The 22,239-nt window shown below is 44.1% G+C and overlaps 1 protein-coding gene across 3 annotated transcripts in view; it reads left to right on the top strand.

Moving 5' to 3' along the window:
• Positions 1 to 19,312, top strand: part of ABCG1 (ATP binding cassette subfamily G member 1) — a 67,341-nt gene extending 48,029 nt beyond the window's left edge. For all 3 annotated transcript variants that reach the window (XM_059840078.1, XM_059840079.1, XM_059840080.1), the window contains exons 6-15: positions 1,865 to 2,010; positions 2,713 to 2,836; positions 4,143 to 4,257; positions 5,006 to 5,154; positions 5,313 to 5,414; positions 6,504 to 6,672; positions 7,450 to 7,550; positions 9,075 to 9,233; positions 10,858 to 10,976; positions 12,366 to 19,312. In XM_059840078.1, coding sequence (XP_059696061.1) covers positions 1,865 to 2,010; positions 2,713 to 2,836; positions 4,143 to 4,257; positions 5,006 to 5,154; positions 5,313 to 5,414; positions 6,504 to 6,672; positions 7,450 to 7,550; positions 9,075 to 9,233; positions 10,858 to 10,976; positions 12,366 to 12,594 — 1,413 coding nt within the window. In that variant the 3' untranslated portion in view covers positions 12,595 to 19,312. The remainder of the gene's footprint in view (positions 1 to 1,864; positions 2,011 to 2,712; positions 2,837 to 4,142; positions 4,258 to 5,005; positions 5,155 to 5,312; positions 5,415 to 6,503; positions 6,673 to 7,449; positions 7,551 to 9,074; positions 9,234 to 10,857; positions 10,977 to 12,365) is intronic.
• The last annotated feature ends 2,927 nt before the right edge of the window (positions 19,313 to 22,239 follow it).

Raw genomic sequence — 22,239 nt, 5'->3', positions numbered from 1 at the left:
GAAGGTTCACTGCAGTCTCCATGAAAGCTGCTTTCAGTACAAGACTGGAAAATTGTAAAAGGTTTACTGAAACAAATCCACAGGTTCTGCAGGATTCCTGTTAATGCACCTTAGCACCTTGGGTTCTCCAATGTGCCTCTCCTGTGGGGTGAGAAAAATCACCCAGCTGGACCTGCACTGGGACCTGTACTCCTCTAACCCATCCATGGGCAAAAGCACAACTTCTCTTGGCATATGGGCAACTGTGGCAACTTCCTGGGTAGATCAGCTGGTTTTGTGACTGTCCTTTCTCTGTGTTTATTTCCAAATTGGAGCAATGGGCATTGCTTCAGACTGAAAAGAATTCTTGACAATCAGAAAGGGAAACTTACAGGAATCAGATTGTTGTGAAGAAAACAAACACAAGTTGTTTTTTTTTATTGGAAAGTAAATTTATATAGAAACAGCTGTTAACTTAATTGTACTTTGGAAGCCTCAGTTCATTTACACTTTAGTGAAGTTAGGCCAAGCAAGTTAATTCACTTCTTCACACTGTCACTGTAATTACAAGCAGCTCTTGGAGTTAAAATCTGTGCTGTGTTTATCCAACACATGTTAGAAGAATTTTCTACTTCGTGTTACTGGCCTGTGCAAGAGAAGATAATTCATTTTATTGATGTAAATTGGAGTGTAAATGTTTATCACAGATAAATGTTATGAATTTATACACTTGTGCTAGCAGGATTGCAGACTCCTGTTTAAAGCAGGGACAAGTGAAAATCCTCAGCTGAACCACAGTTTGTGTTTCTGGTTGTCCTTGCTTGTGCTGCCTGAGTCCTGTTTACCCTTCCCAGAGATAAAGGGAATGAGGTAGTTGGGCTTTTTTCTCTGAGAAACAAGGCTTAGTGGGTTTTGTTATTTTTTACTCCCCCTTACTGGGAGAGGGAGCTCCTGGAAATCAAAATCAGGACAAGCAAAGGGTCAGGCCCTGGCTGGTCTCACCAATTTTCACCAGGTCAGGCACTCATTGTGGAAAACTCTCTCCATCCAAGCAGTTGATGCTTTGAAAAATGGTGGGCTCTGTTTTCTAAACTTCAGTGAAGTATTAAATGTCTGGGCTGCTTTCTGCCTTTGAAGTGGTGGAGTTTGTTAATTGCATGAGCAATGTAGCTCTTGGATTCACTCATTTTTGTGCCCATACTTTTATTGAAGCCAAAGAGCTATTTCCCTTATATAGGAATACCAGCCCAGATCCTAGAGCCTGGGATTGTTCTCCTTTTGCTCCAAAAGCCCTGGGATGAGCTGTGCCCTCCTGAGGCTGTGCCTTGAGGAAATCCCAAACATCTGAGAGTGCCTGTGACAGCTGCATTGACTCTGAGTGGAATGAAAACACTTGAAATCCATGGCTGCACTTGAAAGAGGAGACTGTGGAGAGCAGATGAGATAAAGCAGGTCACTGCTCTACAGAAACCACTGGGTTTTGTTACAGATCCCTTGTAGGGACAGCCCCAGAGTTGTGTTGAAAGAAGCTTCTTGGTTTCACTGTGTAGGAACCCCTCACATGCTGCAAACCTCTTTTGATGTCAGTGCCATACCCATAAATACACAGCTACAGAAGAACTGATTTCCACTCCTTTCTCACCTCTTCACTGAGTGAGGTCATGCAGGACAAACAAGCAGAATTTGGGTCAAAACAGTAAATGGCAGAAAAAACCTGTTAACACTGAGTCTGATAAATGACTAACAGATGCATTAGATGGAAAAGGCTTTAAGTGTGTGGGTGATGGAACAGAGTTGTGAGCTGGTCTGCAACCTCCATGGAAATCAGTGAAGGGGCTGGAGGTTTTTCATGTTCCCACAGCCTGGAATGTTCTGCTCCCTCCAGGTGAAGGAAATCCTGACAGCTCTTGGTTTGCTGACGTGTGCCAACACGAGGACTGGGAGTCTCTCTGGGGGCCAGAGGAAACGCCTGGCCATTGCTCTGGAGCTGGTCAACAACCCCCCTGTCATGTTCTTTGATGAACCCACCAGGTACTTACTTCAAGGCCAAAAATCAAACACAGGCCAAGATGGTTTTGCATAGTAGAACAGAGCTACAGAAAAGCTATTCCCCTCTAAATCCTTGGAAAAGGCTCATTTGGTGTTGTCTGCAGCACTGAATTAGGCCAAGAAATAATTTGATTTGGGTTCTTGGAGCCTTGGGTCACTGCTGGAATTGCTGGGCTGTGGGGCTGTAAGCAATATTTAAAGCATTCACAAACTGCTGGATTGTAGGGCTGTAAGTAATACTTAAAGCATTCACAAGCTGCAGGAGGAAGGAAAAGAAAGAGGAAAATATTGTGGCATGGATTTTCTTTTTCCAGCAAAGACTGCTTGAATATAAACATTTTCAAATGTGACTTTTGGTAATGAATGTGATCAGTCTGGGAGGAGGCTGGCAAAGCTATGAATATGTATCTATTCATTAAAGCTGGGAGCATTTAAATCTGCAGCCCTAAAATGTTGAAGTCCCTTAAGGCAGCTTCGAGAATACTCCTTTTCATTCTCAGGCATGCTTCCAACTTAATTAAAAGCCTGATGGAGAAGAACAAGCTTAAGGTTGGCATATGATAGAATGAAACTGCTGCAGAGAAAATGTGTGAAAGGATAATAATGGGATACCATGGAGCAAATGCATGTGCTGGTTTTGGGTGGTGCCTGTGGATAACAAACTTGTTTGGGTTTTTTTTCCAGTGGCTTGGACAGTGCATCGTGTTTCCAGGTGGTCTCTCTGATGAAGGCTTTGGCCCAGGGGGGCAGATCCATCATCTGCACAATTCACCAGCCCAGTGCAAAACTGTTTGAGCTCTTTGACCAGGTATTGCTCTCAGACTTTCTCTTCATGTGTAGTTCAGGGTGCTTCTGCTTTCAAGGCATAACCACCTTTTAATCAAAAAACCATCAAAAACCATCAAAAACCAAAAAACCATCAAAAAGGCATAACCACCTCTTTAATCAAAAAACATGAATAATTCTAGTTGATGGCTACAAATCATATAAAGAAATTAAATAAATAACAGCAAAACATACTTTTTGATTATGTTTTTTTCCTTCTTCTCTGCCTGTTTCCTTTATTTATGTGTAATGTTTGAATCTTGCTGTTAGGTTTGTGAAATCAAGACTATTGCACTGGTCATTTTCATGCCTCCAGCCAGCCCTGCTCCTGTGCACAGGGCTGCCACTGAAGTAAATCAGAGCCACATAAAAGCAGGAGAGCTGCAGTGTCAATGTCTGCAATATATCTGTGTATCCTGGATACACAGGCGTAGATTGAGAAGACTTAATTCACATAAAATAATAATAACTGAATTTAGTATGGAAAATTAATTGAAATTAAGTCAGTGGGAGAACCTCTCTCCGAGCCAACAATGGCATGTGGACCACGTGTGTTTAGATTAGATAAAAAATGTATTTTAGTCTTGTTAGAGGATTTAGATTAGTCCTGTGAGAGCTGAGAGAAAACCTCCACCACCACAGGTGAACAAACCCTTGCAGATTGCCAGTCTGGCAGGGAGGTTTATTTAAAGTCAAAATCGTGGCTAAAAGTGAGAGTGATGGAGCTGTTTGCTGTTTTTGTGCTGTCCCAGCTCTCCTTCCATCCCAGCCCAAAATATCCATCATGTGTGGAAATTAGATGGCTTGGCTCTCCAGCTCCTTGCCTATTTTCAGCATGTGCCAAAGGATGGAATGAGTGTGTTTCTGTGTTAATGTGTTTGAAGTCCTGCAGGCAATGTGTGCAGAATTCCAATTCCAGGCATTAAATTTTCCATTAGTTGTGATTCCATGCAAAGTTAATTTCGAGTGGTGACAGATCTCCCCAAGGTGTTCTTCCCACAGGGACAAGGAGATGTTGTCAGGCAACAGGTTCAAATGTTTTGATGTTTTTTTCACATTTTGTCTTACTTCTTTTTCTTCTATTTTCTTTTCTTTTTCTTCTTTTTTCTTTTCACTATTGAGACTATGAACCAGTCTACTCAGATGATCTGAACCTCCCTTAAAGAGGATTTTTCAATTAAAAGTGGTGTCAAACCTTAAAGAACTTGGTCATTCTTGGCTGAGACTATTTCACATTTTTTCTTATTTCTTTTTTTTTTTTTTTTCCTCCTTTTCTTCTTGTTTTCCAGCTCTATGTTCTAAGTCAAGGTCAGTGCATTTACCGTGGGAAGGTAACAAACCTTGTCCCTTACTTGAGAGATTTGGGGCTGAATTGTCCAACCTACCACAACCCAGCAGATTTTGGTAAGGACAGCTTGAATACTTTATTTTTTTTTCTTTTTTTATTTTATCATTTTGCATTTTATAATTTTATCACCTTCAGGGTAAGGGGAACCATGGTGTGATTTATACTTCTGTACATATATTCTTATGTGCTTTGTCCATATATGAACCAAAATTCAAAATAAAAGTAATCAGATTTTTTTTCCCTCCCAAAGTAATTTGAATGCCACCTAGTGGTACAATTTAGTGAATATTTCTCTCTGTCAGAAGTCCAGGTTCAGGAAATGAAAGATAAAGTTTATTTATTAGTGTTTCATAGTAGCTTGTGTTAGTGACTTTTTAAAGTGGCTCCAGTATTCTGCTTGCTTTCTTTTTATCTTGAGCAGCCACTGTGGTATTGTACAACTTAAAGCATTGAGGGTTTTTTCAGTGTTGTTTCTTAAATTTAAAAAAAAAAAAGGCAAGTGCCACAAAAATAGACTTTTATCTATTTTCTGTATTCACTGCCTTTCCTCTGAACTGCTTCATTTAACTTCCAGGATGAAGAGACCTCTCTGAAGATTTATGGAAAGATGCATTTAAATGTTGGTTTTGTAGAGATATGAATTTCCGTGTGGCACTTTAAACCCTGTACTAAAAAATAAAAAAAAAATTAAAATCTGCTTTTATCAGTGCTGCAGCATCAGGGGGATTTAACAGCAAGGCTGGTACCTGGTCAGCAGTAACTTCAACCTTTGCAGAGCAGTAACTTGGAATTCTGTTTTTGTAGTGATGGAAGTGGCCTCGGGTGAGTACGGGGACCAGAGCGGCCGCCTGGTCAGGGCGGTCAGGGAGAGGATTTGTGACTCTGACTACAAGAGAGACGTGCCTGGGGAGCACGAGCTGAACCCCTTCCTCTGGCACCGGCCCTCTGAAGAGGTACTTTGTGCATCTCTGCAGGGGGAGGGAGGCAATTTAAATCCTCCCTCAGTGGAGGAGTCTCTGGGCACACTCAGCTGATGTGAGTGGGCTCTTGTGAATGAAAAGCAAAGCAGGTACTGCAGAGGAAGGGGTTTATTCTGTGTGTGTTTCTGCAGGACTCCTCCTCCACAGAAGGCTGCCACAGCTTCTCTGCCAGCTGCCTAACCCAGTTCTGCATCCTCTTCAAAAGAACTTTCCTCACCATCATGAGGGACTCGGTAAGAATGGCTTGATAAAAACTTTTGTGGCCAAAAGGTCTGTGCAGCTGCAATGCACCTCAGTCCTGTCCAGCAGCCCATCCATGAGTTATCACAGAATTCCAAAGGGATGAGGCTGATCTCTGTCTTGTTGTTAACTCTACCATCTTCACTGTCACTGACAGCTTTCTACACAGCACTCAGAAGCACCTGGCCTAAAAACCCAAAGCTTAAATCCCCTCTGTGCTGGCAGGTCCCTTATACAGTTATTAATCCAGCTGAAAAGTGAGTGGGAAGTCGTAGTGCTGTGTCACAAAATTAGGTTTTCCAGAAAACTCAGGATGGTGGAAATAATAACTTCTATGTGATGTAATGTTACCACTTAAAATCTTCATTTTTGGAAAGAGAAAATTGGTAGATAAAAAGTGTCTGCTTCTCTGCCATAATTTGTTCTCCCTTCCTGGTTTTTATAAGTGCATTTGTCAACAAGGATTAATTGAATTAATGGATTAAGATCAGGAGAAACTGTAACTGATTTGCTGATGCATAGATTGAAGGACAATGTTGTTTTTAATATATTTTTTCCTGCTCCACTCTAAAGGCTTGAAGTTGTTCCCATTGTTATTATTTCTTTTGTTCTTCCAAGCCTCTTGTGGGAATACTGTGTTGCAGAGAAGTCACAGAAAGCTGATTTATTCCTGATGAAGTTACTTGGGTCTACACAAGCCTGAAATGCCTTTTCTGCTTCTCTTCTGCTCTGGGGAAATTTATCTTTTAGTCAGAAAGTCTCTTTCCCCTGATGAGTCAGAGCCAGTGGCTCCATGACATTGTCAGTCAGTGAGATTTCAGCTTGCAGCATTTGCAGTTCCTGCCTGTATTACCTGGAAGAAATTTTCATGGGAAGCTCACCCAATAGGAAATTAACATTTCTTATGGCAGGGTGTTGGAACTTGGTGATCTTTAACCTTCCAACCCAAACCACTCAGTGGTTTCTAGATAAGATTTTCTGGACATAAGTGCTCCTTTCCTGCAATCTACCCAATTTCAGCCACACTGTCACTGTTTCTGAGCCCAAGCTTCCTGATAAATGCCACTCTTTGCTTACCACAGGTCCTGACACACCTGAGGATCACCTCACACATTGGCATTGGGCTGCTCATCGGATTGCTCTACTTGGGCATTGGCAATGAAGCCAAGAAAGTCCTCAGCAACTCGGGGTTCCTCTTCTTCTCCATGCTGTTCCTCATGTTTGCTGCTCTCATGCCCACTGTCCTCACCTGTGAGTGCTGGGTGCTGTGTCACAGCACAGGGGAGGGGCTGCTGCAGTGCTGGGATGGGTCTGGTTTGGTGTAAGACAGCAGCTGACTTGGGGTTCTACCTCTGAGGCAGGTGTGGGGACAAACCTTGCACCCCCAGAAGCACTGCTGTGCAAGCAGAAACAGGCTTGGCCCGTGGCACTTCTCCCTGCCCAGTTTTCCCAGTGTTTTCCAGCACAGACATTTCAGTGTTACAGTCCTGGACTGGAGTTTCTCCTTATCCCAGTGCATCTCAGCCATGCCCTGAGCTCGTGGTTGGACTTGGGGAGGGTGGAATAATTTCTCTGGGGCTTCCAAGTTATGATTCCTGCATAAAATTAGCTTATTCATGTGGTGACAGAAGCAAACTCCTGCAGAATGGACTGCTTCACACTTGCTCTGGGAGTGCTGTTACTGTGGATTCCCTGTTGGACCACAAAGAATAACAAAGTTCTTTAAGTTTTGACACCACTTTTAATTGAAAAATCCTCTTTAAGAGAGGTTCAGGTCATCTGAGTAGGCTGGTCCATAGTCTCATCAGTGAGCAGCTCTAGGGGCTGACCTTTTATATTCCATTACAAATCACTGAAACTTTTGCTGCTCTGTCAAAGACCTGGGAGGTCCCACCCTGGGACTGCAGCAGTGCAGGATTAGACATGGATGAGTCTTGATTTTATGTTTAACAACAACATTCGTGTTGTTTTTATGTGAAGCTGTATTGCACCCTGCCAATCTGACTGAATAATCTGTGTTCTCTGCAGTTCCCCTTGAGATGGGAGTATTTCTCAGAGAGCATCTGAACTACTGGTACAGCCTGAAAGCCTATTACCTGGCCAAGACCATGGCTGATGTTCCTTTTCAGGTACATGCTCTACTCTTCAATAACACAGAACCATTTCAGTTCATGAATGACAAGCCCACTTGCCAAGAAGATTAGTACTGGTATTTTATCCATTGGAGTAGTGGGGAAAATGTCCAGATGTGTCTGGTGGAGCTTCAGAATCAGAATTCACAGAATTCACAGAATCCCTGGGTTGGAAGAGACCTTCAAGACCATCAAGTCCAACCCAGCCCCAACACCCCAACTAAACCCTGGCCCCCAGTGCCACATCCAGGCTTTGTTAAACACACCCAGGGATGGGGACTCCACCACCTCCCTGGGCAGCCATGCCAGAACTTTATCACTCTTTCCATAAAAAACTTCTCCCTGTTATCCAAACTGTATTTCCCTTGGTGCAGCTGGAGGCTGTGTGCTCTGGACTGAGCCCAGCCCCAGCTGAGCACAGGCACCTTTCAGGAGCTGTGCAGAGTGATGAGGGCACCCCTGAGTCACTCCAAGCCATGCCCCATTCCAGGCAGTCCCTTCCCTGCTCCAGAGGTCATTCCAGAGCCTCCCAGCCCATGGATCAATATTCAAAGCTGTGGAAACACAGTCAGCCGGGCAGGATGGGCTGGAAAGGCTTGGAAGGGCTCATTCCCAGCTCTTCCCTGCTCCCAGGGCACCTCCCTCCACTCCAGCTGCAGAGCTGCTGCTCCAGGCACAACGAGGTCCCTGGGAATTCTTTATCCACAGAATGACTTCCCTGCTTCTTCTCACTTGCTTGGGATGCAGGGCTAGCGATGGAGCTGGGATTGTGTGGGACTGACTCCCCAGCCAGGCTCTGGGGATCTCAATTCCCATTTCTGGCTGCTGGGATCAGAAGCACCCTGAGAGTGCAGGACTTCACAAAAGCTGAGACCTGACCCAACGTTATTTTATTAAACACATGACCAGCTTTGCTTATTTGCAGGAGTTTGGTGGTGCTCACAGGGGTCCCAGGATGAGGGAAGAGTTGAGAGCCTTGGCTCCATGTTTCAGAAGGCTGATTTATTATTTTATGATATATTATATTAAAAGAAAATGGTATATTTAAAACTCTACTGAAAAATAGAAGAAAGGATTTCATCAGAAGGCTAGCAAAGAGTAGAAAAGAATGGAATGATAATAAAATCTTGTGACTGACCAGAGAGCCTGAGACAGCTGGACTGGGATTGGCCATTAATTAAAAACAACCACATGAGAGACCAATCACAGATGCACCTCTTGCATTCCACAGCAGCAGATAATTATTGTTTTCCTTTTCCTCTGAGGCTTCTCAGCTTCTCAGGAGAAAAAATCCTAGCAAAAGGATTTTTCATAAAATATGTCCGTGACACAGGAGGGTGAAGGGTTGGGAGTGGAATCCTCTTTTAAATGCCCAAGCAGAAAGTCAGCTATCCTCCACCTGTCATGTAATGGAAAGGCTGAGAGCTGTGGATCAGTGGGAACCCCCCAGGTTTTTGTCTCACCAGAGTGGCCGTGAGTGTCTGGCTGTCAGGGGCTCACTCCCAGTGCTTGTCCTTGCAGATCATGTTCCCTGTGGCCTACTGCAGCATCGTGTACTGGATGACCTCCCAGCCCTCCGACGCGCTGCGCTTCGTCCTCTTCGCCGCCCTGGGCACCATGACATCCCTGGTGGCTCAGTCCCTGGGCCTGCTCATAGGGGCAGCCTCCACATCCCTCCAGGTACTTGTCCTGGTTTGGAAAGCCAGGTGTCTGCTAAGGAAGGCAGGAGCCTCCCTTGAAATGGAGAATGCAAACCCCCTCCCTCCAAATTATTATAATTTTGAAATTAAGGGGCTCTCAGGCAAAGAAATGGGAATAGGAATAACAGTTCTTTACTAGGAAAACTAAAAATACAAATGCAATAGTACAAAGAAAAAAAAAAAAACCCTGACATAATCAGAACATGCTCTGACACCCTGCGGGTCAGGGTGGTGGCAGCAGTCCCATTCCATAGTGGCTCAGCCCTCCTGCCTCCCTTGAAATAGAGAATGCAAACCCCCTCCCTCCAAATTATTATAATTTTGAAATTAAGGGGCTCTCAGGCAAAGATATGGGAGTAGGAATAACAGTTCTTTACTAGGAAAATTAAAAATACAAATGCAATCGTACAAACAAAAAGGAAACACCACTGCCAGAGTCAGAGCATGCCCTGGCCCTCTGTGGGTCAGGGTGGTGGCACAGTCCCATCCCAGGGGGGCTCAGGGTGGTGGCACAGTCCCATCCCAGGGGGGCTCAGGGTGGTGGCACAGTCCCATCCCAGGGGGGCTCAGCCCTCCTGCAGTGCCAGCTGTGCTTCTGCTGGAGCAGGGATCCTGCACAAGGGGGGAGTTTTCCTCTGCAGCTCCAGGGCTGCTGGAGATGGGCCTGCTCTCCCTCTGGGAATGCAGGGCAGCAGAAAGCTGCTCCTCTGGGAATGCAGTGGGCAAAGGCTGCTGGGCTGTTCCCAGGGCAGATTGGATCCAGGGAGGAATGCTTGGCTCCTCCCCTGGGCGGAGCATCTCCCATGGGATGGTGGAATTTGATCAGCCCTGCAGGGACACTCAGTGGCCATGGACAGCAGAGATCTCCTGGAGGGAGGATGGGCTGTGGGAGAGATAAAGAACAAACTGCCCCAGGAACAGCAGAGAACTGCCCCAACTCTGACAGGTGGTGATAGAGCACACAGCCCCAGCCACATCTTACAACTTAAAACAGTACTGATGGTGTTTTGTGTCTCACAGGAGCTCTGCTCTGTTCTAACTCTGCTCTCTGTCACAGCTGCTGTGTCCCCAAGATATTTGTTGAGGTGACAGGCAGAAAGTTTCTTGCTGTAGCAGAGTTCTTGCTGCTCCCCCCTCACCTCAGAGCACAGACATGTCCTGGATGTGTCCAGAAAAGCTGTAGAAAGAAAGGTAGGAAAAGGCTTGACCAAACCCCAAATTTCCAGAAAGGAAGGGAGAGTGGCAGCCGTTGGCATGACTGGAATCTGGCCACATAACTCCTGGCAGGAGATGTGCTGAAGTGACCATTCCACAGCAGAACAGATGATTCTGACCTCAATATGCATTGATGCTGTCAAGACCTCTGCAGCAGAACATTGATTCTCTCTCTGTGCCACCCTGTGGAGACCAGCATAGCCTTACTGCATGATCCCTGTGCTTCTGCTCTTCCCCTCACAAGAAAAAAAAATCGGCAATTTTCTAGTATTTCAAACTGTGAGAATTTGGGGCAGTAGAATTATTCCTAGGAGTCATAGAAGAGCAAGTACATTTTCACTTTTTCTCTGTCTTTCTGACAAGAGACACTCTGTTCCTTCTCTGCACAGGTGGCAACTTTTGTGGGCCCAGTGACTGCCATCCCAGTCCTCCTGTTCTCTGGGTTCTTTGTCAGCTTTGATACCATCCCAACATACCTCCAGTGGATGTCCTACATTTCCTATGTCAGGTACTGCTGGGGGGGCCTTCACCCTCCCATCTGGACATGCTGTTTGTTTGCCTTTGCTTGCTTGGGTGTTTGGTTATTTTGGGTGCCAAAGGGACTGTTCACAGCATGTTCTTTTAGAGTATAAACATACTCAATACATGTGGTGTAAACCACATTATCTCTCTGCATTTTAAGTTGTTGATGTTTTGAAATAAATAGGAACAGGTTGCTGGCCACAATTCCCTGTCAGTCCCTTTGAATTCAATGGGATTGCATAGCATGAAAATCTTCCTGGATTTTGCAGTAGTGGATGTATGAAATAACAGAGACATCACCAACTGAGAGGTTGATGCCAGCACCTCATTTTGGAAGAAAATGTATAATTCACTATTTATATCACTATGTATAATGTAGAAAATGTATAATTCACTAATTCACCATATCCTAGATAGGTTTGTTGGATAAAGGCCTGTTTTAAAGTTTTGCAGTAGCACTGCCACAAGAGGCATAGGATTTGTGTCACCTCTAATTTAAACTGCTGCTTTAAGATCCTTAGGCACCTTGTATGCTGTCTGTGTCTGACTCAGCTGTCTTAGGATGGGGCAGTTCCCACCAGGAAATAGGGAGGGATAGTTTAGACTAGAGGCTGAAATGTTTTTAGCTGAAATTAGGAGAGGGGAATTTTCCCATTCCCCATTTCCCCACCCTGCACTATTAATGAGAAATCCTAGGCAAAAAAAAAAAAATCCTCTTTGCTGCCAAGTGAGGTCCTACACAGATTCCTGTCAAAGATAATGAGACTGCACCCCCTGAATTAATACTTAAAATTCAAGGTGAGGCCTTAAATCACTGCCTGGCTCATGTGGGGTCTCCTGAAGCCAGAGGGAGCTTTCATAGGCATGAGATCCATGATGGTTTATCTCCTTGCAAAAGCAAATACTGGGAACAATATCAATGAAACTGCAAAGGTACAGAGGGGAGGAGAAGGGACATTCTAGATTGATGCTGGTTTTAACATTTTTCTGACTTCAAGCCATAATTGTATCCCTGTTGCTTGTTAAAAAAAAAAAAAAGGGGGGGGAAAATTATGATGTCACTTTTAAATGGAGAATTTCTGAATATGAGCTGAAGTCGTGCTGCTTTCTCATTTAACATTTTCTTTTGGAGAAATTGCTCTGTGCACTAACTGGAAGCATGAAAGGCAAAACTCCTGCCCTTGCTCCCTCTTCCATAAAGTGCCCGTGGCACGTGATGTGCCTGATTGCAGCAGGGATAGAACTCGCCCCAAGACAGATGTGTCAGAGCAATATTGAACCCCTCAGCGTTTCAGCTGAGCTCTCTCAGGGATTGTGTTGCATTTCTAACCAGACCACCAGGATTTTCCTTGTCATCCCTCCTTCCTCTTTCCAGATATGGGTTCGAAGGCGTCATCCTCTCCATCTACGGACTGGATCGAGAAGATCTGCATTGTGACAAAGATGACACCTGCCACTTCCAAAAATCAGAGGCCATCCTGAAAGAACTGGATGTAGAAAATGCCAAACTTTACCTGGACTTCATTGTTCTTGGGATTTTCTTCTTCTCTCTGCGCCTGATTGCCTATTTTGTCCTCAGATACAAAATCCGAGCGGAGAGGTAAAGGAGAAGCAGCTGAACCAAGGCAGTAGGAGAACTTTAGACATCAAATAGAGGGCACTTGACATTGTCTCACTGTGGCAGGCTGGTCCCCAGTGGGGACAGCCAGATGCTGTCCTGACCGAGCCCATGGAGAGCCACAATGGGATAGTGGACACCCAGTGTTAAGCCAATCAGTCCAGTTGGGTTGGGTCATGTTTTCATTACACTTTCTAGCTTTAACTAGGAAGAAGAACTATAGAAGGGAATTTTACACCACAGGATATCAATACCGAGGCAGTGTAACTGTAACAAGAAACCTGGCTGCAGGAGCTTTCCTTATGAAAACCAATTTTGGGATAAGGTCACCAGGATCCCAGTCCTGGTGGCCAGAATAGTGTAATGTCATCTCTAGTGGACAAGGTAGTGAGATGCAAAATGAGGTATGCAAAGAAAATAGGATTCTCTCATATTTTTAAATTTCATCTTTGCAGTTTTCTATGTATTATTTTGCAATTCTTTTCCACAGAATTACCCCCTTCTGGCTAAAAGTCTGTAAATGTATTAATAAGGTAAAGATATCTTTTTAATATGGATACTTTTTTAAAAGAAACCTAAAGTGATTCAAGTAATTATTTTTGTTTCTGTCTGAATTTAGAATTCTGGTGCTTTACTTGTCGAGCTGGTCTCATATCTGAAAACTGTAATGATAGGAGGAAAAGGCAGATTCTCAGTCTGCACTGTGGTCCCATTTGGAAGCAGCACTGGATAGCACATGCAGTTAGACATGGTCAAGCTGTCACTGAATGGTATGAAAAAAAATATTCTTTTGCAGTGTCTTTAAATCCTTAGTATTTGTGATGTTTTGGGATACTAGCTCTGTTCATTATCTGTTTGATCTACCTCCTGCCACTGAAAAAAATCAAGGCACTCCAAGGCTTATTTTTATTTAAATTGTGAAAGCAGGATCTGTCCCTAAAGTGATTGTTAAAGGAGTGCACGAGCTGTCCACAGATCAAAGCTTGGGCTGCTGTGTTAAAACACCTGTGACTGCCTCATCCAGAGGTGTTCATTGTATCTGCAACACCCTCTGTGTGGGACCCTCCCAAAAACACACACATGACCTTGAAACGCTGCAGCTCTAATGCTGCCAGGCAGTTTTGTTCTCATCCCTAAGTCTGCATGCACAACATGAGAAGCAATTGCTCTGAACACCAATGAAACTGTTATGCTGGCTATCTCACCTCTGTAAATCTGGCAGGGGGAATGCTGGTTCCAAGCTGATGTGAATTTTCTTGGGTTTGGATTTTCAACCCAAAATGAACCCACCATCCTCACGCTGGACACCTTGGCGAGCTTTGGTGCAAATTGCAGAGCCTTCTGCCACGGCTGTGAATTTATCTGGGTGTCCCAGACCCCTGAGTGAGGCCTGAATGTTCTGTGAATGCATTATTCCCATCAGGATGATGCACTCTTGCAGCTTGGAGGCAGCACAATGTCAGCAAACCCTTGAGGAGCCCAGCAGCTCATGGCAGCAGGGTAGATAAGAAGGACCTAGTGCATCTTCTGGCCCCCAGCAGTCAAAAATCCACAAACTTTTCCAAGACTCTGTGGCTGTGTCTCTCCTAGTGAAATAAATAGTGCCAGGCCCAGCTCTGTTAGTCCTCATTCAGCTGGGGTTAACAGGAATGGCCCCTGTACTGATTTTTACACAGCCAAAGCTCTGGCTCTGCTGGGTTGCAGCTCTGCCCTTTAGCAGGGAAGAAAATTGTTTCCCAGTTTTCCTGGCATGTGCCCAGGCTCTGTTTGATTTACCAATACAGACACAGACTGCATGTATCTGTTAAACTCAGGACATCTGAACTAAGCCTGGGGTCTGGAAGGCTTTAAATCAAGTCACAAATTTTAGGAAGGCTACCTGAACTTTCCCTGAAAATAAGGGTTACCTGTGAAAGCAAAACCAATGTTTACTGTAGAAGAAAACCCAAATTCCTTGCACAGCCCCTTTGCATAATTTTTGTTGCTGTTCTTTCTCAAAAAGCTTTTGTACAGCTCTGCAGCTTTTCCAGGCATAATCACGAGCAGGTACAAACCTCTATGGCTGTCAGATTTGAGAAATTAAGAATCTGAGCTATTCCAAATAGTACTCATAGCTGTGAGCAGTTTTTAAACAAGGCACGAGCTGAAATCCCTTTAGCACAACGTGCCTTGATTATTTCAAGACTCTCTATGTATTTGTGACTATCACAGGCAGTTCAAACACTTTTTGCAAGCAGACAAAGGACTGCATTTGCCAAATTCCCCTTGGGTTGCAGACTTGTGGTCCAAGCTGAGGTCAAAGCGTGTGACATCCCTGGCACTGAGTCCCTTCAGGGTTGATGTTTTGTGTTTACCAGACCATTTACCAAATACACCCTGGCAATGCCCTGCAGTGCTCCAGAGGAGGTGACTTTGCTGCCATTCCCACACTGGCATCCTGCAGGATGCTGTTCTCTCCCACCTAGACCAGTTTAGCTGTATGAATTCCTTGGATACTGTCTTGTTGTCTGTGCCTGTTCCTCTGGTTTGTGACTGTCTCATTTTATGTTTTTAGCCTCCAGCATGTCCTCCTGTACTGTAACTTTGTGTTGTGTTATGGTAGCCAAAAATCTGGTCCTACACGGGTGTTCCTGAGAAAATTCCTGCTCTGGGAATATTTTTTGTTCACTCCTTTTTTTGTTAGACATGCTTTTTCCAGACTTCTACTGGCAGCATTTAGCTGGAAGTTACTATTCTTAGGAATGCTTTCAGACTGTAGTATCCCAGTAAAGAGGTAATTCTCTGGAGACTCAGTGGTACACATAGATGAGATAATAATTTTTTCTCTCCCTAACTCACAAATTAACTGATGATCTCTCTTTTGTCACTGCTTTGGGACAGAAGCATTTAAAATCCATCCTAATTATGTCTTCATCTACTGCAAAGATTTTTAATGTAGTCTTAGGCTGGCTTTTTTCCTCTTTACTGGAGATAAATTCCAACAGGCTGGTACAAAACACATTCCCAGGTTAATGGGCTGAGCATGCAGGTGCTCCTGTGTTGAACAGCACTTTGTGAAGCTCTGGAGGCTTCACTTGGAAGAATAATAAGGCCAGCAAGGTTCTGAAGGCTTCTAATGCTCAATTTTCAAATCCTCAGTTTTACAGCCATATATAAAGAGCCATAAACTCTCTGAAATCAATGCCACTACCAATTACCATTTGAACCAGTCACAGCCTGGCTGAAAGTTATGTAAGAGGCTGAAGGTTTCACTTGAAAACTGAATGTATGGTTTTTGTTGGGATTGCAGGAAGACTTTAGTGTCCTGTTGGCCTCCTTGTCCTGTTTTGACTTGTTTTGAGATATTGCTTTGGTTACTGTGGGCATTAGTTAAGACTTTAGGTCCTTCACACTTCTTTTGTTGTTTTTCTTCATGGAAACTTGCATATGATCTGAAAAACCCTGAAGGTTTTTAAAAATAACTTGAAGCATTATTATTTACAATTAAATAAAAGATTTAGAAAGCAGATTCTACTCTTAAGAAATTGAGAAGGTTCCATTGTTACAGGTCAAAATCAGAGGCCACCCTGAAAGAACTGGATGTAGAAAATGCCAAACTTTACCTGGTCAAAGGGAGTGGAAAGAGACTGGTGCTGAAATCCTCTCCAGCTCTTAGAATTTGGAGCACAAAGTAGCTATTTGAATTAAAAGAGAGGAATATGTGCACATGGAACAGGGAGAGCTGGTTATGTAAGGGGGAGATAATGAACTTGAGTCCAAGAACTGCATGTCTCAGGTGATTGACAGCTCTATCCACACTTGTGTGTCAAACTCTGTGTTCTCAGCAGAAAGGAATGTTTTATTAAACACTCGGTTCTGGGAGGAAGTGTGGTACATCCTGACCTGTGCCACCCCAGTGATCCTCACACAGGAGATCCTGCCTGTCCTACTTACACAGTGCTGGGTGGATTTTGGGGTTCTGGGAACTGGGGAAGGCCAGCAAAGCAGATATCCTGGTGGGAATCTCTTACAGACCCCCCAGCCAGGATGAGGAGGCAGGTGAAATGTTCCATGGGAGGTCTTGTGACCAATGCCCCTTCTCCTGTGGGAGACTTTAACTTGCCAGATGTCTGCTGGAAATACAGCACAGCAGAGAGGAAACAGTCCAGGAGGCTCCTGGAGTGTGTGGGAGGTAATTCCTGGCACAGCTGGGGAGGGAACCAGGCCCTGGCGATGCCCCACTGGCCCTGTTTGTGAGCAGAGAAGGGCTGGTGGGTGATGGGGTTGTTGGAGATCCTCTTGGGCACAGTGAACGTGAAGTGAGAGGTTCTGGTTCTTGGGGAGATGGAGGGGTGGCAGCAGAACTTCTGCAGGGCAGACTGTGCTTGAGAGCTGGGCTGGCAGAGTCCCTTGGGAGGCAGCCCTGAAGGGCTGGGAAGTGCAGGAAGGCTGGGGATGCTGCAGAAGGAAATCCTAAAGGCACAGCAGGAGCAGGCCATCCATGCCCTTGTGCCAAAGGATCAGCCAGAGGGGCAGGAGGACTGGCCTGGCTGAAACTCAGGGAACAAAACAGGGTGTGTGACCTTTGGAAGAAAGGGCAGGCAGCCCAGCAGGACTGCAGGGACACTGTGAGGTTATTCAAGGAGAAATCAGAAGGGCCAAAGCCCAACTAGAACTTAATCTGGCTACTGCTGCAAAAGACAATAAAAAATACTTCTGTAAATACAGAATTACAAAATTACTTCTGTAATACTAAGGAGAGTTTCCATCCTTCCTTGGATGCCATCCTTTACTTCCTACCAGAACAGCCCCATGGGGTGCAGCTGCTCAGGAATTTCTGTGTGCACATCCATTTATAATGTATGATCATGTGAAAAGCTGTTGGGAACTTGAAGTAGGCAGAAAATGACACCGTGTCATGTCCTCTGTGACAGCTTGTGACAGGCTGATCACTGCAGTGCCACACAGCACTGGTGAGTGCATTAATTAAGTGCTGAGTGCCACTGGAGTTAATCAGGAGCTCTGCCATTGTGAACAGGGGCAGTGGCATTTTCAGGGATCGACTCCTCTCCAATTCCTGTTCCCATAATACACAGAGGGGTTGGTGTGGGGCATCCCACAGAGTGCTTTTTGTCAGCCCACACAGCACTCTTCATATTACATGTCTAAAAGTTTCAGGTTTGAGCCTGCAAACATAGCAAGTTTCATTTTAATTCTGTTTAATGCTTTATTTCTGTTTCTGTGCATATTTCATGTAGAGTTTCTGAAGGAGTAATTGCACTGTAGAGCACAAAATTTAGCTGCAGTCTTTTTTTTGTTTTGAAATCTTATGAAGAATGATAATTTTATGCAGTTGTCAGCTGTAGAACCTTTCTTTAAGAGATTTAGGTTTCTGTTGAGACCTGTAAAACCAAGGGTGACCAGCCAGGATGTGTCTCCTGTGGCACAAAACGTGGCCATGGCTCAGCCTGCATTCTCTGCACTGGTTGTGCCTTCAGGACACATCCAGCTTTGGCTGGTTCTTTTTATCCCCCCCTGAGGGTTCCCATGCAGCTCAGCCCGTGCCCATCAATTGCTGAGTCCCTTTTTTCTGGCTGTTCATGGCTGCTGTCCAGCTGGGCTGTGAGAACGAGCTGCTTGGGAAGAGTGCAGGATGGGGAAAGGTGGAGGGATGACTTGGAGGCTTCTCTGAGCTACCAAAACCCCAATGTGCTGGATCTCTGGGTGTGCTTCACTCAAAAATATTCAAAAATGTCTTTTTCAGCAGATTGCAAGGCAACATGGAAGCTTCTGCTTTTAAAGGTTGACGGGGTTTTCTACTTCAGTGGCATCTGTGATGTCTCTTTTTCTGACCCTGTTGTAGCTTATTTTAGAGGCCCATTTAGGGTAATCATTATACAAACTCCTTTCTGTCACTTCCAGAAACAAACTTTCCTGGCCTCAGTGATAATTACACCAACCTTTCCAAATGTGAATTAGTTGTTGAACATTTATTTTTTAAATATGGGGGAAAATCTCTTAAATTATGGCAAAGGAAAATTAAAATTGAGACTATTATACTGATATATCTTAAAAGAAGATAACAAGTCCTGCAGTGGGGCCAAGCCTTCACCTGTGTCAGTGAAGATTTATCAAATACCTTTTCTGAGTCAGTTGACCTTATTGTGAGATTCTGCCCTTGAACCTGTTACTGAATTATTTAACATTTGGTTCTTTTGTTTTTCAAAGCAAGAGTCAATGCAAGGTATGATTTTAAATCAGCGTGCTAAAGTGTGCATACTCTGAATATCTAATATGTCATTGTTGTCTCTTGTTTCTGTAATGCATTTGCATTACTATGAATCAATTTTATTCTGCTTCTCTAGAGACTATTGCTGCCTGCACGCTGTGATATATTTGCACTGGTGTAGATATATATATACATATATTGTAATTATATTATACAAACCATGTCTTTTTCAGGTTGCTTGTTACCTTTGTAGTTTATGCTTCCTGGTACAGTGGACCTGAGTAAAAATGTGGGATGTGGGGCATTCTGATGATATATTACAGTAATAGAGAAATCTTTGTATATTTCTGTATACTTAATACCTGTAAGAAGAGATTTGTATGTGCATTATTTTCCAGACTTAGGGCTTTGTTTTCTGAGACTAGAGAACATTTATGATAATGTAACACACACACACACAGAAAAAAATCAAATAAAGTGTTATTATTTTCAGACAGATGCCTTTGTTCCTGTTCTCACTCTGAGGGAAGATGTGTTGGTAGTGACACATTTTCACTGCCTGCTCCTTGAACCTGGCAGCCAGCAAGGACATGGAATTACCTGTTTCCAATTGTGGTGGTTTCAGGTAACCCCCAATACAAGTGTGTCACCGACATGTTCTATGAAAAATCCTTTCCTTAGGATTTTTCCTCCTGAGAAGCTGAGAGGCCTCAGGAACAAACTGCAAACAATTCTTATCTGCTGCTGTGGAATGCACCAGGTGGATCAGGGATTGGGCTCATGAGGTTGTTTCTAATTAATGGCCAATCCCAGCCCAGCTGTCCAGACTGTCTCAGTCAGAGACGAACCTTTGTTATTGATTCCTTTTCTATTCTTAGCCAGCCTTCTGATGAAATCCTTTCTTCTATTCTTTTAGAATATTTTTAATATAATATATATCATAAAATAATAAGTCAGCCTTCTGAAACATGGAGTCAACTTTCTCATCTCTTCCCTCATCCTGGGAGCCCTGAGAACAGCATCACACAGGTGGGTTACAGAAATATCCAGAAACATCCATGAATTGCTGTCACTCTGGGGGTTGGAACTAGAGGATATTTAAGGTCCCTTCCAACCCAAACAAGGCTTTTGACACCCCCAAATCAGGGGGTGCTTCTCTGTGAAGCCCTACACAACTGAAGGACTTCCTGAACCAGTGGAATTAATTACCTTTGTATTTTCATCCAATTTTGATGAATTTTCCTTCCACAGCCTTACCTGTTCATCCTGCCCTTGCTACCTGCAAGAGACAGATGTTCCCTGTGCTGCTTCATTACAAGAAGCAGGAAAGGATCATTCCCTGTTTGCCTTCTGCTTGGCTCTCTGGAATGGGTGAATTTCTTCCTCTCTTCTTCCCAGATGAACAAAAACTCAGTTTCATCCTGCCAGTCCCACCTGTCCATTTCCCATTTTAGCAAACACCCTCTCCCTCATTCTGCCACAGCACCTGTGTGATGTTCTGCGTCCCTCAGGGCATTTCTGGCACCAGGAAAGTCTTCAGTTGGTTTAGAAAGTCAATGTTTTCATTTCTTGTGTTTCTCCTGAAGATCCACATTGGCCATGAAGTGACACTGACCAAGAGGTGACATTACTCTTTCTGCTGCTGCCTCCTGCACTGGCAGGAAACCCTTGGGCAGAAATCCTGACCTTGTAGGGCAATGCCAGTGCCAGGAGGAGGGTTCAGGGGTGGTGTCCTGTGCTTGGGCAAACACTCCCTTTGCCTGGCTGGTTTTTCATGCATTTTTAAGGCTCTTTCATGGTGTTTGTGTGTTGGACTTGAGGCCAAGCCTAGACAACATCACTGTCTTTGTGCCACCCATCCAGACCATCCCAGCAACCAAATTACTGCCTTGCTCACCACAGCTCAAACAAAACTGCCCTAACTTTTACAAGTACCCACTCAAAAACACCATGAGCTGTGATGCCTAAAGCATGGATTGCCCTAAGGATGCAATAGGATTGCATTTTCAGCACAGTTTTCTCATGATGACAGAGACCATACTTTATGTTATGTTTTATAGCCCTGGAAAGTATATTAAATTGAAGGAATTATGTTCCCAAAAAAATTGATGCCTCCCAGTGCCAATTTTTGTCCACAGGTCAGGAAGGGAAGAGGGGGAACAGGAGTTCTTCACAGCCTGAGTGGCAACATAAATTACTTTAAGCATTTTATGTGGCAGTTAATGCTATTAAACAACCCAACCATAAACTTCTCATTAGCAGCACTGCAAAAATTAATATACCTCACATGCAATTCCCATCCACTGTGCTCTCCAAATGGATTCCTAAAATAAAGAGTGTTTGAAACTAAAGGAAACATTATTGTCTAACAGGTCTCAATTGAAATCCTGCTTTGGAATGCAGGCTGGAAGGCATGGGAAGCCAAGGAGGTGGGTAGAGAAATTTCATAGCCTCATTTGGTTCTGTGTCTTTTTGGTTGTTTTTTTTTTTTTCCTTTCTGTGCCTTATAGATTTTTTCAAGCCCTGTGAATTTTATTATGCACTGTTAACTGTGTGTGATGCCTTTTCTGGATTCCTGACATTCCTGTCCAAGCCTGTGCCTGCACACACATGGGAAGGCTGAGAAAAAAGTCAATGCTCTCTCTTCCACAGACAGAAAACATTATCAAGACATGAAGCCAATCCATTGTCAGCTTCTGACAGCTAAAACACCCCTCAGAGTTTGCATTGTTTCCCCCAAATCTTTCTAGCAGAGTCATTCTCTTGTCCCACTGTCTGTTTTGCCCTGCTGGACAGACAGAATAAGGCTCCACCTGTTCCTAGGACCTTTCTTCTTATCCCCATGGCATCTGTAGAATCAAATGTGAAACAGATTTTGTGGCTTCATCAAGAGTCTTGCAGGTGCTTTTTGTCTTTCTCCTGTGTAAGAATCAGACAGCAACCCCAAAGTAATTAAAGAAGCCATAAAAGTGAAAGTGAACCTTTTGATTTTGCTCCTTCTGTTCATTGAAACTCAGTTCCGTGTCTTGGTGCAGCACCCTTGGATGGGGCATGATGCCAAGTCTCAAGAAGGGTAAGAAGCAGGGAAAATCTCATTTTGTAGCAGAAGGAGCTGGGTTTTACTTGCCAAATGTACTTCTCATGAAGCTTTCTGAAAACACCACAGACTGGAGTGGCAGTCCTCACTGGTGGCAAGTCATACCCCTGGGAATTTCCTGGAATTTCTGCAACAGTTACTGCAGGAACATCTCTCTGCAATTCAGATATTTGGCTCAGCTGCAGTGAAATATTTCAATTAAAGACTTCCAGATTCTCATTTCAATGGTGGTGTCCTAGTGGTGAATCCCTCAAAACTGCTGTTCACCAAAACAACCTTCTGTTATGCTCTGAGACAGGAGCACATGTTGAAGGAAGCCTGAGGAC

The sequence above is a fragment of the Haemorhous mexicanus genome, chromosome 2 (genome assembly GCF_027477595.1).
Source record: "Haemorhous mexicanus isolate bHaeMex1 chromosome 2, bHaeMex1.pri, whole genome shotgun sequence".
Lineage (NCBI taxonomy): Eukaryota > Metazoa > Chordata > Aves > Passeriformes > Fringillidae > Haemorhous > Haemorhous mexicanus.
Note: the sequence above shows the minus strand (reverse complement) of the source record. Positions and strands in the feature narration are given on the sequence as shown.